The sequence below is a fragment of the Tamandua tetradactyla genome, chromosome 1 (genome assembly GCF_023851605.1).
Source record: "Tamandua tetradactyla isolate mTamTet1 chromosome 1, mTamTet1.pri, whole genome shotgun sequence".
Lineage (NCBI taxonomy): Eukaryota > Metazoa > Chordata > Mammalia > Pilosa > Myrmecophagidae > Tamandua > Tamandua tetradactyla.
In genome coordinates, this window is record NC_135327.1 from 116915704 (window position 1) to 116930376 (window position 14673).

The 14673-nt window shown below is 32.8% G+C and overlaps 1 protein-coding gene across 3 annotated transcripts in view; it reads right to left on the bottom strand.

Annotated features, from left to right (window-relative positions):
* GLCCI1 (glucocorticoid induced 1) overlaps positions 1–14673 on the bottom strand; it is a 109135-nt gene that overhangs the window by 75646 nt on the left and 18816 nt on the right. For 2 of the 3 annotated variants that reach the window (XM_077122941.1, XM_077122930.1), the window contains exon 2: positions 2824–2975. In XM_077122941.1, the coding sequence (XP_076979056.1) occupies positions 2824–2975 (152 nt within the window). Of the gene's footprint in view, positions 1–2823; positions 2976–11078; positions 13600–14673 lie in introns of those variants that run through there. The other variant, XM_077122952.1, reaches the window with a different exon arrangement.

Below are 14673 nucleotides of genomic sequence, written 5' to 3' on the forward strand. Positions count from 1 at the left end.
AGAACTAGAGTATCTAACACGTGTGTACTGCCACCCCACAAAATACCGGATGGGGTAAGGAGTAGGAAAAGAACAGTGGAGGCTAAAGGCATGGGGTGGGCTCTGCTCATTCTACCACATAACTCAAAATCCAATAATGTTTACTTTAAACTTCGTGTTCCAGATCCATATGAAGATTTATTTTTCAAGATGGGAAGACAAAATATTTTATTTAATAGTTTGTTACTTTGGTTAATACATATGTGTTATGGGGGGGGTCTTCATTTGTACTTGCCCCAGACTCTGCAAACGTTATAAGTCCTATCTGCATCTACTACTACTACTCTAAAGTGTATATAGTACTTGCCTCATTCACTTTTAAATATTATCACATTTAATGTATATAATAACATCATTAATTAGATATCATTAACCTCTTTGTCCAGACAAAAGAAACAGATATGCTTAAGAAATCTACTTCTTTTGTCTCCACATTACTCTCTTCATAACTCCCAAATATCTGGGTTTCTTCCCCTACCATATCATCAGTACTGTACTCTCCAAGATAAAGCACTATCAGTCCCTACATCCAGTCCTTATTCTCCATGACCTCTTACTATGTCATCCATCTTTCCTTTTTTTGGAACAGTTTTCTCCTTTGCTCTAAGGCTACACTTTGCCAGTTCTTATGCTAGCTTTCATCTTTTTCTCTGGCTCCCTTTCTCAGAGTTTTGCGAAGGATGAATAAAATAATGCTTTCAGATAGAGTCAGTACAAAGCATACGTTCAATAAAAAGTTAGTGTTTTTAATCTAAAAAGCAGTATAAGAAAGATAGCTACTATGGTGGCCTGAAACTTAAAGTACCCCAGAAAAACATGTTCTTAAATTTAATCCATTCCTGTGGGTACGAACCCACATTCTAAGTAGGACCTTATGATGAGCTCACGTCAGTTAAAGTGTATCCTACTTCATTCAGGATGGGACTTAATCCCATTATTGAAGTCCTTTATAAATGGAATAAATTCAGACAAAGAGAGAGAAAGCCACAGAAAAAGCTGAAATCAACAAAACCCCAAAGAGAAGAAAGAGACCAGCAGATGCCACCACATGCCTTGCCATGTGGCAGAGAAGCCAAGGATTGCTAAAGTCAATCTTTGGGAAGAAAGCATTACCTTGATTTGCTTTTTTACCATTTTTCTGGCCTCAAAACCATGAGCAAATAAATTCCCACTGTTTAAGCCAACTTATTTCATGGTATTTGTTGAAGCAGCCTAAGGAACTAAAATATCTACCATCTTTAGTTAATGCTAATTACTGCTACTAGGTGTAATCTATATACATTATTCCATTTGTATATAATGGAACAACTCCATTTTAATAAAACTGAAGCCCAGATTGTTTAACAGATTGACCTGTGTTAGAAACATGACTTCAATAGTTTCTAGTTTTATAAATCTTAACTTCCCTGGGCTTCTGCTTCCCCATCTATGTAATGTTACAACGTTCTTGAGAAAATTAAATGAAACAAAAGATAAAAAACATATAGTATATGATACATATTTCAATAACTGTTAGCTCCTCTTGTTGCTTCCAGATTAATAAATAAATTCCCTTTCTCTCTCATATGTGAATTTCCAAATATTAAGTTGTTGGTCATTCGACCTTCTTTCCTTACACTTTATTGCATTTGTTAGTCTAATTCCTCCAAAAAAGATGGCTCTAATTTATCTGAATCCAGATCACCCTCAAATGACCAGGCCCACTTCTCTAAAGTTTTGCTGGTTATTTCTACTTGAGCATCTCATGGTCTGTCATATCAAACTGATTCTCTTCCTTACAAAACAAAGAATAGAGAGCAAAAGATCATGGACATAAGTATTACAAAGGCAATACTGATAGGATGTATGATAAAGGACGAGTGAATTTCAAATTTTCAAGCTTTCCTGAAAAAAAATTACAAAAAACGATAGTTTCACAGATCATCTCAAAATTCTCTCCCTCTTTCTCTTTTCTCATTCTTCAGACATGAAAGTCTAATTCTTCTATTTCTCTAACCTACTCAGCCCCAAATGGTTTCTTCTTCCTTTAAATTTCCTCACATTTAAATGTTCTATTCATCTGAAATTTAACTATATAACAAATCCTATAACAAATTTTCTTAAGTTTATATCTTACCTTCCTTACTGCTCTGTAAGTTCTTTAAGACCAACTATCACCTCATATATTTTTTTGTATTTTTTATTGTGCCAGCAAATGTTGAGTGACTACTATTATAAAAATGTGGTCAGGAACTCAGATTATCATGAACAAAGATCTTTTCAAATGTTTTCCTGACATGGGAGGAAAAAATTTTCAAGTCAAAAGCTTGGGGAGACTTCCACTAATAGACAGATGTATACATTTTCTATTGCTCTCTCTCAGTTTTTCATCTTGACTTTAGAATTAAAAAAAATCTTATCATAAATATCCTTAGTCACATATTAATAATTTATGAATTAATCATCAAGAAGTGGGCAAAATTTTCTTCAAAAAATATTTATTTTTTAATACGGTTACCGCATGTGATTATATTAATTTCTAGTGAAGAGCAATTCTAAAAGCCAGAACACAAAATTCTTATTAGATATTTAATAATTTTAAAACTTTAAAAAGCCAGATGAGCTCGCCCTTCTCCCAAAAATTATTCTAATGTTTATTAAAAGAAATGTTCTTCTTTGGTTAATAATGTATTGTGATTTTGTGGAAAAAGAACCACTTTTCTTGCTTAAATTTCATTTTCTTGACTGTGACCAAAACAGAAGAACTGCAGGGCAATAAAATGGACTGTGATTTTCTTATTTTACCTGAGTAGCTTTATCTTTCATGCATGAAGAGTAGTGGACATGAGGATCCCGTGGCCACTGTCCTGTGAGGTAAGGTCCTGTTATCGTATCCAAAGAAGAGGTTCGCCTTATTGTACTAGAGGTTCGAACTTGCTGAGATTTTGGCCTGTCCACTATAAAATGTAAAAAAGAAATAATTTAGATTAGTTGTTTATGAGTAAAGTGAACTTTAAAATTATTTAAACTTCACACTTTGCAGAATGTCATCCTGTCAGTTTCCCCTATAATATATATTTACCCTAAGAGCCCTCTTACATGATTTGATGAAAGGTATAGACCCTTTCTCAAGGAAAATATATATACATTTTTAAATCTTGCATACACTTCCAGGGCTATGTAGACCACCCACTTTAGAAACCTGTTCTAAAGTCTGAATACCATCTCCATGGCCATTATTTTAAATAATACTCCAACATGTCTCACCTGGACTGCCAGTTTCCTATTATCTCTGCATCCTTCTTACCTAAATCTTACAATGCTGCCTTCCTGCTAAACAATCTTTTGGTGGTTATCCAACATTTTCAGCTGAAAGCCCATATTATTTACTATGACGTAGACTTCCATAATTTGGCTCTCATATACCTCAATTCTTTTTTTTTTTAACCTCAATTCTTAATCTCTTGCTACTACCCCATAAACCCACATGAACTACTTATAGCTTTCCAAATGTAAAACACACCTTACTCCCTCTGCCCATTCTATTATTTCCAGAGTCTAAAAAACTCTCTCCTTCCTCGTTCACTTGACAAACACTTATTTATCGTCAAGATTAGCTCAGGTGTTACACTGCCTCTGTGAAACCATTCTCAATAACCTTTTTTCTTCTTCTTCCTCCTCCGGTTAAGATATACATGTCCTCTTCTGCTTTCATGGCACCCAGAGCTTGTTTCTATCCCCAACTAGAGTATAAATTCCAGAGGTTATGAATAAGCCTTACAGAGCGAAAAAGAGTAGATCCTCAATATTTACTTAATGAATAAACAAATAATAGGGGAACAAGTGTTAAAATAAATTTAGTAGATTGAAATGCTAGTGATCAAGGAAAGGGAGGAGTATGGTATGTATGAATTTTTTTCTTTGTATTTCTTTTTCTGAATTGATGCAAATGTTGTAAGAAATGATCATGATGAATATACAACTGTGATGATATTGTGAGTTACTGATTATATATCAAGAATGCAATGATCATATGGTAAGAACGTTTGTGTTTGTATGTGGCTATATTTAATAAATAAATAAAAGAAATTTTAAAAATTTACCTAATTTATTCAGTCAACAAAAATAACGTATATAAGGAATTATATTTTAACTCAACTTCCTCATTTATGGATGAGGAATTTGAAGCCCAAAGGGATTAAGTGAATTGTTCAATGAAACAGATCTACTGTAAACAGAGATAAAAAGGAAGCATTATCTCCCGACATTATACACAAGTACACTCAATCTACTCTAAGAATCTATTTCTCCTCCCCGTATCAGTATTATAGATATTCTGCTAAAAATTAAAATTATCACACTGAACACCAAACCCATAAAAAACTATTGAGAATTTTCCTTATATGCATCCCAAATAATCTACTACTAATATGTAGTCTATAATAGAATCCAATGAATTACAAGCTCCCAAGGCTTAGTCTTATTCAGAGTTGTATCCCTCATCAAACAAAATACAATAAATATTAGTTATTAAATGCTATCTTTAACTACTTTCCTGCAACCAGAACACACAATTAAGCGTTTTGTCATAAAAACAAAAGAAAATACAGTATACTCTGAGGTTACTATATTATATAGATATCTTATAATTGCAGTTTTGATTTCTTCTTTGACCTAAGAGTTGTTACAGATTCAAAAATTACCATATTTTCTCCCTACCTTTATTGCTTAGTTCTAATTTCATTATACTGTAGGCAGAGAATTTAGTATGACCTATTTCTACTTTTTGAAATTACCTGGTTTTCTCTGTGATCAAAAACATGATCAATTTTTATAAACAGTTCATGAGTCATAGAGAAAACATTTTTTGTTTTCAGAATATATACTTCCTTATTTGTCTTGTGTATCAACTGAATTCAATAAAAATACAGAATATAGGAATAATATAATTGTCAGCTTGGTCTGCCACAGACTTAGTAAAGCATACTAAAATTTCCTAAATTCAGTTCTCAAAATTCTCTTTATATCTTGTAATTTTAAAATATTTATATTTCAGTTCTGTATAATTTGGTACACATAGATTCATGGCCTTTTGATTATCAGCACGTTTCAACATTATAACCTTGTCCCATTTATCACAGTTTTTTTCAAATTTTTTTTGCATGGGAGGCATTGAGAATCAAACTCTTTATCACTTTTCACTTATATTTTAAATTTCATCAAATTGAATATTTGACCTCCCTGTGCTTTCCTTATGATCTTTTTTAAACTTTATTTTTACTGTGATAACATATATGTAACATGAAATTTGCCATTTAAAAATTTTTAAATATATAATTCAATGTCATTAAATACATTTACAATGTGCTACCACAAACAACAACCATTACCAAAACTTTACAACACTCAAAACAGAAACTCTACACATTTAAGCAATAACTCCCCATTGAAGCATAACTTCAGAAACTCTACACATTTAAGCAATAACTCCCCACTGAAGCATTACCCCAGACCCTGGTAATCTCTAATCTACTTTCTGTCTCTATGAATCTGCTTACTCTAGATGTTTCATGTAAGTGTAATCATACGATATTTGTTCTTTTGTTCATCCATAATGTAGTATGTATCAGAACTTCATTCTTTTTTATGGCTGAACAATATTCCATTACATCTACATACCACATTTTGTTTAGCCATTCATTCATCTGTCAATAGATACTTGAGCCGTTTTCACCTTTGGAACTGTACGTAAAGCTGCTACGAACACTGGTACACAAGTATCTATTTGTGGTCCCTGCTTTCAATTATTTTGGTTATATACCTGGAGTAGAATTGCTAGGTCATATGGTCATTCTATGTTTAACATTTTGAGGGTCCACCAAACATTTTTCTATTTTACATTCCCACTGGTAGTGCATTAAAATTATAATTTCTCTACATCTTTACCAATTTTTGTTATCATTTGTTTGATATGCCTAGTCTTTCATTTTTAAGTTTTTTGAATCATTTTAAAAGTGAATCTTATATATATTAGGCTTAAAAAAAAAAACTTAGCCTTCTTATAAAAGGTGAGTTTGTCTTCTTTATGTTCACTATTTTATGAATTTGATTTCACTTGTCATTTAGTTTTTTTCGTATTTTTGTAATGCTTCATTGCTACTTAATTTATGTTTTATTGTTAGTTTCTTATTCTCCTCTCTCCTCATATTATAGGTCATTTGAAAGATATGTAGTCTGTTTTTACTTCCACTACTAGAAGTTATTTCTAAATTTCTTTTAAATTTATTTTCTTCTAATTATAAAAGCAATACCCACACATTTTAGCAACTTTGGGAAATATGGAAAGTTAACATGTTCCCCATAATCTCATATTCTATAATGATTTGTTTAAAATATTTAAAAGTTACTTTACATTCCCTCTACCAGAAAGAAACAAAACAAAACAAATAAAAAAAATCAAATCATGTCTTTAAAGAGCCAACATTTATAGTATCTGACCCCTAAATAAAGAAGGCCTACATAAAGCTCAGCTATAACCTGGAAATAAAAAGCCATATATGTGGAAAATTTGTGCCTATACTTAAAACTGCTCAGAACTATGTGAAAAGCTGTATGCAGTCTACTTATCCATTAAATCTCCTAACTTGGCAAGGAGACAGTAAGAACCATTCTTATGTTTTAAGAAAATTGATTTAAGTATATGGGCAATTTATAAATGAACCTCTTGGTCTGTATAATATATTCTAATCTATACTCACTAATTTTTCTTTTATTGTATTTTATTATTTATTGTATTTCTTGTATTATATTTAATAACTGGACATGTGACCATCATTTTTGTACGATGACATGCTTTCCCCATGTCTACTGTCTATGATTAGCTACTTTGTTAGAACTGTGGTCTCCAAATTATATTAACTAAATACACTTATCAGTGAAAATGTAAGCATGTAGTAATGTGTCATTATTTATTAAACAATAATATAAAGCAGTATGTATGGCACATGCACGCTAATGAAAGAAGGCAACCAAGAGAGGGAAGAGATAGACTAAAAGCAGCAGATAACAAAAATGATGCTCTATAACCAGACCAAAGGGAACATTCGAAGGGTCCTGCCATACCACTTGGCAATCCTGTTAACATCTCCCCCTGAAATATTTGAGGATAAAATATTAACTAACTATACAATTTGAGCAGTAAAACATGATGGATTAAAAAAAATCACAATATTATAAAATAGAGAATCCTTTTCTAAATCCCACTACTATCCAGATTGTAAGGACCAGAAATGATCGTTCACAGTGGAAGTCTGAAAAAGGCCTTCCTATTTCGTTCATCTACAGGTTGTGCTTTTCCCTCCTGAATAGAGAGCCACATGGCAGCAGCAGCTGGTAAGCCTGGGGCTCCTCTAGGGTACCTTATTGAGCACTATGCAAAATAATTTTTGTTCTCTAGCAGTCAATTGGAAATTGTACTTTAAAGCAATGATAGTAAAGCAGGTTTAAAAGCAAGAAACTGTTTTAGCATACTCTGAATCTGAATAGCAAGTGAGGCACTGTTCTAAATAATCAAAAATGTTTAAAATCTAACTGCCAGAGCCATATAATACAATGTCAAATTGATTAATTTATTCCCAACACTAATTTTTACCTCAGTGGCAATGTTTCAAGAATGACTGATCAATGAGTTTGAAAATCTGAAGTCTTAAGCTATCTGCAATGGAAACTTCACAAAGCTAAATGGAATTTCTACAAGTTAAAAAAAAAAGTTGGAGAATTTTAGAAATTTTAAGGGTTTTAGCTACAGGGTATTATGAAACAAGCCACTACATCATTCAAACTACCCTTATTTACCAAAGGGTAAAAAGGTTACAATGCTGTTTGAGTGCCACAACTAATATAATAAATAAAATGTTTACACTGTCCTTGGACTTTTTGTGCCTCAACTTTTTCACCCTAGTCAATCTGCCTAAGCAAATAAATAAACCTTGTCAGTTTTCTGTGTTTAGCTCTCAATGGATGATTATTAGCCATCAAAGCTTTCCACTAATATTAGTTACACAAGTAGAGAACATCTAAACTTAAAAAAATAATTTAAATAACAATTTATTTGAACCTCTTGAAAACAAGTTATTACTCCTTCAATTATTACATAAAGACTGTAACTCTCACAAAACTTAACTGCCATAATATCAGCATCAAGGATTGACTGCTTCTAACTTTATTTAAAATCCATCATTGACTGCAATTGTAAAGACTCTTTCCTATAAGTGGAAAGTCATAAAGGTCAGCCAAATGCTCAAAATTACTATACATTAATACCAAATTTTCCAGTACTTTACCATATATGAATAAGTATCTTTTATATAAAAATATTATATTAACAATGCTAACCAAAAGTATTCAAGTACACACAAACTTTCTCCTTTGAATTTGAGCTCCTCCAGTGTGTGCAACCTTCTTCTCTCGTAACAGTACAGCAAAAATAGTCATGTTTACAAATTAACCTGTTAATGTTCAAAATGAAAATTCACTAAATCTCATAATAAATACATGCATACATGTGCGTATCTGTATAAGTATATATAAATATCCATACATGTATATGTATGTATGTGTTTGTCTTACATTACCTGTATTTGTGTCTTATATCAACTGCATTTATGTCTTATGTCACCATTGATTAGAAGAATATTAAAGGACAAATTGGCAATACTTTTTAAACACTACAGTGTCTATATGTGGGCATGTCTGAGAAGTAACAGAAGCAGCTTTCTAATACTTCACTCAGGAATTAGACCTTGGAAGATCTTAGAATATAAGGTCATAAGATGCTGAGCCCAACTCATAGATGGACTAAGAAATGTATACCAAGGGTGGAATACTGTGATGTAGTAGTCTATATAATGATCAGCAGCTTGTTAAAAATGTAAGTTATTGGGCCTCACTTACAGACATTCTATTAAGTTGGTATAGGGTAGAACCAGGAACCAACATATTTTAAAAATCAAATCAGACTGATTAAGATGCATCATCAGTTTTGGAAATTGCTGAGGTCTTAAAAGCAACTTCTCAAAGAGTAGGACATTTGTTAAAATGCTGAGTTATGGGCCCAAATTTTTATCAGTGATGTGAGAGTCTCTAGGAGTGGGACAAAGACATTTCCATTTTTCCAAAAAGCATTTTAGGTGACTCTCATGCTAGTAAAAGCTTGAGAACCAGTATCTAGAGGATCGGGACTAAATCCCTTAGAATTGTAGGTCCTCCAGAAAATCCTTTTTTGACAGTGATCTACTCCATTTACAGGTGTTGAAAGTTTGACTACATATCTAATAAAATATCTTGCAGCAAAAAAAATCAACTAATTCTTTGAAAGCTGCAACTAGCAGCTAAACTAGCAGCTAAACATCTAGTCATCTTCAAAAGGTCACTTTCTTGCCTGAATGCTGGCTGTGATAAGAATTATCAAACCTAAATACAGAGTACTCTAGGCAAAACACTTAGGAACTCCAGAACGATATGACAATAAAGTTAAGATTCAATATAGCTTCTATTGAAAAAGTTCCAGCACTCAGTCAAGGCACTTTGTATGCAAATAAAAGTTAGCTACAATAAAAGTTACTTCCTGAAAAATTTAAGGAAGTCTGAAAAGATAAATTAAGTAGGTTCCTTATAAAACCAAAATGTCACAGTAAATGTAAATCTAAGACTGCTCTTACATGCAAAATGAAATTAAGATTCATAATTAATTTGATCAAGGAATTTAGGCCTGAGTCTGAAAATGTATGTTCTATAGCTACTTCATAAAACAATCTTTACCCTTAATAGATATTCAGTGCGTTTTTTTCCTAATATCTAACTTCATTTATTTATTCATTCATATTATTACTTCAATTGTCATGAACCAAATTGTAATAACAAATTCACTGAGTGGACGCTGAATGCAAAATGCAAAACATGAAGTTGCTTTTCTTCAACTTCAAAATAAATATCATGAAATGACACTTTTCCTACTCTGACTGACATTAAGAATAGCCATAAATAAATATGGAGAATCTTCCTGCTACTGGTTCACTGCGGTTAAACATAAATTTGCAAAAGCTCTATTTTATTAACAGAGGCTGCTTCTGTAATTCTATAATGAGAGCTAAAACCTTGAAAGGTATAGTTCTAAATTCATTACCACTACCAAAATAATGAATAGTTTTCTCCTTGTCTCAGATTTACAGACAATTTTAAAAATAAATTTCCAAAGAAACTTTTATAACCAGATAAGCTGCAATAAAATATGTGGAAAGGAGACTGGTATGCCTTCTCAACACACTCTAATGTACATTAATACTGATCATCTAATAAAATCGTTACTAGACTTAGTTGGCCAAACGAGGTATCTCTACCAATGGCCTTAAGGATCCTCCTCGACATATAAAAAGAAGAAAAGTTAGCCAAATATGTAGACCACATAAATCAATTATCAAAATCAAATGAACTGGGCGGGCCATGGTGGCTCAGCAGGCAGAGTTCTCTCCTGCCATGCCAGAGACCCGGGTTCAATTCCTGGTTCCTGCTCATGCAAAAAAAAAAAAAAATCAAAAGTACTTCAGAAAAAAAGAGAGGACAATAGGTCTGAATATGTTATCTGAAATAAAACCAAAAGGTACAATGTAAGCACTCTGAGTGAGTAGACTTTGAAATACTAATACCTAGACCTGGATTCCTGCCAGGGAGCAATCCAGAAAACATGCAGAAATGACCATATGGCTGCCCTGCAGAAATCTGGAAAGGAACCAATCAAGAAGTTGACAAGAGAAACAAACATTCTTCTGGCCAAATGAGGCCTGACATAACCCTATAATCTGAGGACCATCAAGAAAAACAATTTATAAAAAATGTAGGTAGGCAATGGGTCTCTAGGTTACAACTCACCCAATAAAGTTTGTGTTAAATGAAACACAAGTTGCGATTAGATACTGGGGCTGGTGGATGAAGCTATAGCCTGTTTTCAAAGAAAACACAAGGGAATATATTTTTACATCAGGGTTGTAAAGGAAAAAACTTACTAAGATGGCCATGAAACCTGCTGACAATCACTGGAAGAATATTAAGGTAGAATTCTGACATCTGGAATATATCTACAAAGAAATTATATATATGGCAGATAAGACACTGAAGATTTCCTTTAGGTTTATTTTTTTGAATGGCAGAATGACAGTACTTTATGAACTCTGACAAAGTAGAAATTATTAAAAGAGTATTCATCAGTTTTATGAACTCCCAATGGAGTCTATTAACAGAGATTCCAAATATCTTAAAAGCCATTATGACTAAATGAACTCAAATTTTAGAGAAATAGAGAATATTAGCAACACTGAAAACAATTAAAATACCACAGGTAAAATACGGAAAATCAGTCAGTGAAAGGAACAATATTCCTTAAACAGAAGATTGAGCATTTCACAAATCTTTGTATCAAAGCATTTCACTTCCAGTTAAAGCAATGACAGAGATTGGAAATATTTTTATTACATGACACAGATTAAATGGGATATCTAATTAAAAAAAAAGTTCAGAACAGGCTATATACTAATCATGCATGGCCACCAATATCATTGGTCAAACCCTTACATATTTAAATTAAGGAATAATCTACCCAAGTGTGTGATGTTTAACAAAGACTTTTTTCCTCTAACAAACTTCAACTTTTAACAAATAAGGGAAAAGAATGAAATAAATAGACCAAAAAATTTAAAACCCTCACTCCTCTAATAAAGGGTACTACTAAAATTTTTCAGATGTTTTTGAGATATGTCTATACATACAGAAATACCCACACACAGAGAAAGACATTTCTCTCCATATTTGTCCAGGTAACAGTTTTACTTCATAACACTAGAACCTGTGTGTTATTATTTATTTCAGCAATTTGGCGATTTCTAATATGCATGGTATTTTCTTTTCATTGGGTAGAGCAATGAGTCAATAGTCAAGACAGTTTCATAGATAAGGGTTTTGTCAAAATATTTCAACACAAGGAAAGATGGTGGCAGATTTTAAATTTCCTGATAACAAGAGAGACTAAGAACAATATCTAAAAGATGACAGTGTTAAAAAACCCTCAAATACAAGTGAGTAGGTTTGCTAGCTGCTGGAATGCAATATACCAGAAATAGAATGGCTTTTTAAAAGGAGAATTTAATAAGTTGCAAGTTCACAGTTCTAAGGCCAAGAAAATGTCCCAATTAAAACAAGTCCATAGAAATGTCCCATCTAAGGAATCCAGGGAAAGATACCTGGGTTCAAGAAGGCCAATGACATTCAGCATTTCTCTCTCAGCTGGACACATGGTGAACATGGTGGCATCTGCTAGTTTTCTCTCCAGGCCTCTTGATTCATGAACCTTCCTGGGAGGTGTTTTCGTTCTTTACCTTCAAAGGTTGCTGGCTGATGGTCTCTGCTTCGTGGTTCTACAGCATCCTCTGCTCTTTCAGGATCTTATGACTTTCTCTCATATTTTCTCTAGCTTTTTCCAAAGTGCTTCTTCTTTTAAAGGATTCCAATAAAACCAATCAAGACCCCCTGGAACGGGTGGACATGTCTTCACCTAATCAAGTTTAATACCCACACTTGACTGAGTCACATTTCCATGGAGATAAGCTAATTAAAGTTTCCAAAATACAGTACTGAATAGGGATTAGAAGAAATCATTGCTCCCACAAGGTTGATTAGGATTAAAAGATGGCTTTTCTAGGGTACATAAACCTTTTAAAACCGGCACAATAGGCATCAATTATTACTACTGTGTGTGTATAACACACAGAAGAGGGAAAGCACCTGGGCTTCTGATGGTCTTGAGAACAAGAGACTACTAAAATCCTTAATTGAATATAAATGAAAAAGGCCAATCTGAGAACAGGAGTCAAAACTGGAAGGCATTTTTGCAGGATCCAATTTGCACTGAGTACAAGGGAATGCCAATAGAATAAAGTTTGATGGTACTGGAGCAATATGATTATTCTCAACCTAACAGTTACTTCCAAGACAAAACTCAACAGTCAGAAGAAATTACTGGTAGTTAAATCCAAATTGAGCAGGTCAAGGACAACAGGAACAAAGGACAGATAAGGTTGAAAGTGGGGAAAGGGAGCCATGGAAACAGGTTGGAGAACTAAGAAGGTTTTTTAAATCATTTTACAAAAACAAAGAAGTGGAAAAACAGAAACCCTGAAACTAGAAAATCTGTTCTGATTCCTTCCTCCTAAAAGTACAGTAAAATTCATTTCACTTAAAAATAAGCAACAGAAGAGAACAGCCAGTTAATCCCACATAAAGTTGTATTATAAGGGAGAAAAAAGCACAAGGAATAAATTATATTGAATAAGGAAAGCATGACTGAAGGACATGTCCGTATAAGAGGAAAACTGTAAAAAATTTTTCAAAATAATAATTAAAAAATATCCTATGATAGGCAGGCAGCAGTGGCTCAGTGGCAGAGTTCTCGCCTGCCATGTCAGAGACCTGGATTCATTTCCCAGTGCCTGCCCATGCAAAAAAAAATATATATATCCTATGATAGCATCATTGACAAACATCAGAATTAGAAAATCTCAGAAATTATATGTCTGTCAAAAAGGAAAATATCAAAAGACAGGGACTAAAATCAGGGAAGATTTAGAAATAAAATAAAAAATTATTTCAGTAATGAAGATGAAATAAAGAAAAACAAGAATGAATAAATACAATGAATAATGCCTTCGTAGAAATAGAAAATGGAAAGGAAAACAATTTTTAAAATAAAAATGAAATGAAGGAAAAGAGTGAAAAAGAAAATAACTAGTATATTAGGAAGGCAAAGAAGGTCAACCATATGTAGAATAGGAGTACCTGAAGAAAAAACCAAAACAACAAAACTGGAAACAAAAATACTAAAAATTGCAACATAAGAAAGCTCTCCTAAAATAAAACTTGAAATTATACTTTGAAAGAGCACTTACGTTCCTGAAAAACCTGATCCAGGAAAGCCTATACCAAAAATATTCTAATAAAGCCAAAGTAAGCATTAAGTATAAAAGCCATGGGTAAAAACTATATCTGAGCTCTTACCATATAAATTAGAAAGAATTCAAGGAATACTGTGCCTGAGAGTCTTTTCTAAAGAATCTACCAGAAAACAAGTTTCAGACAAACAAAACCTTGGAAAGCCATTAATATAAGACCTGGTGGGAGGTGTCATTCAAGCAGTAACTTTGAAAAGGAGAACAGAGAAACAGAATGCTTACCATCACTAGGACAAACCTTATACCATTAAATGAAAGAGAAAGATCAGAAAATCATAGTTTTTCTCTCAGCACATTTAAATTTAAGACTTCGACTTTCCAGAATATCTGAAAAATAACTAAGTATATTAAATTTTTCTAGAACCAGGGATTTATGCTTAGAATTCTGATATTCTTCCAAAATTCAGACTGTGTTGACAAAGAGAAAAATTAATGCTAGCCTTAGAGAGATTACTTTCCTAGGTAACCTAGAAGAAAATCATCTCATGCCCCATATTGAAGGGAAACTAAATGGAACTGAAACATGCATATTTACTCTATTTATAGGATTTTGTCCACTCCTTCCTTCCAAAGTTGGCAATCACTGAGCAGAGTTTCAAAA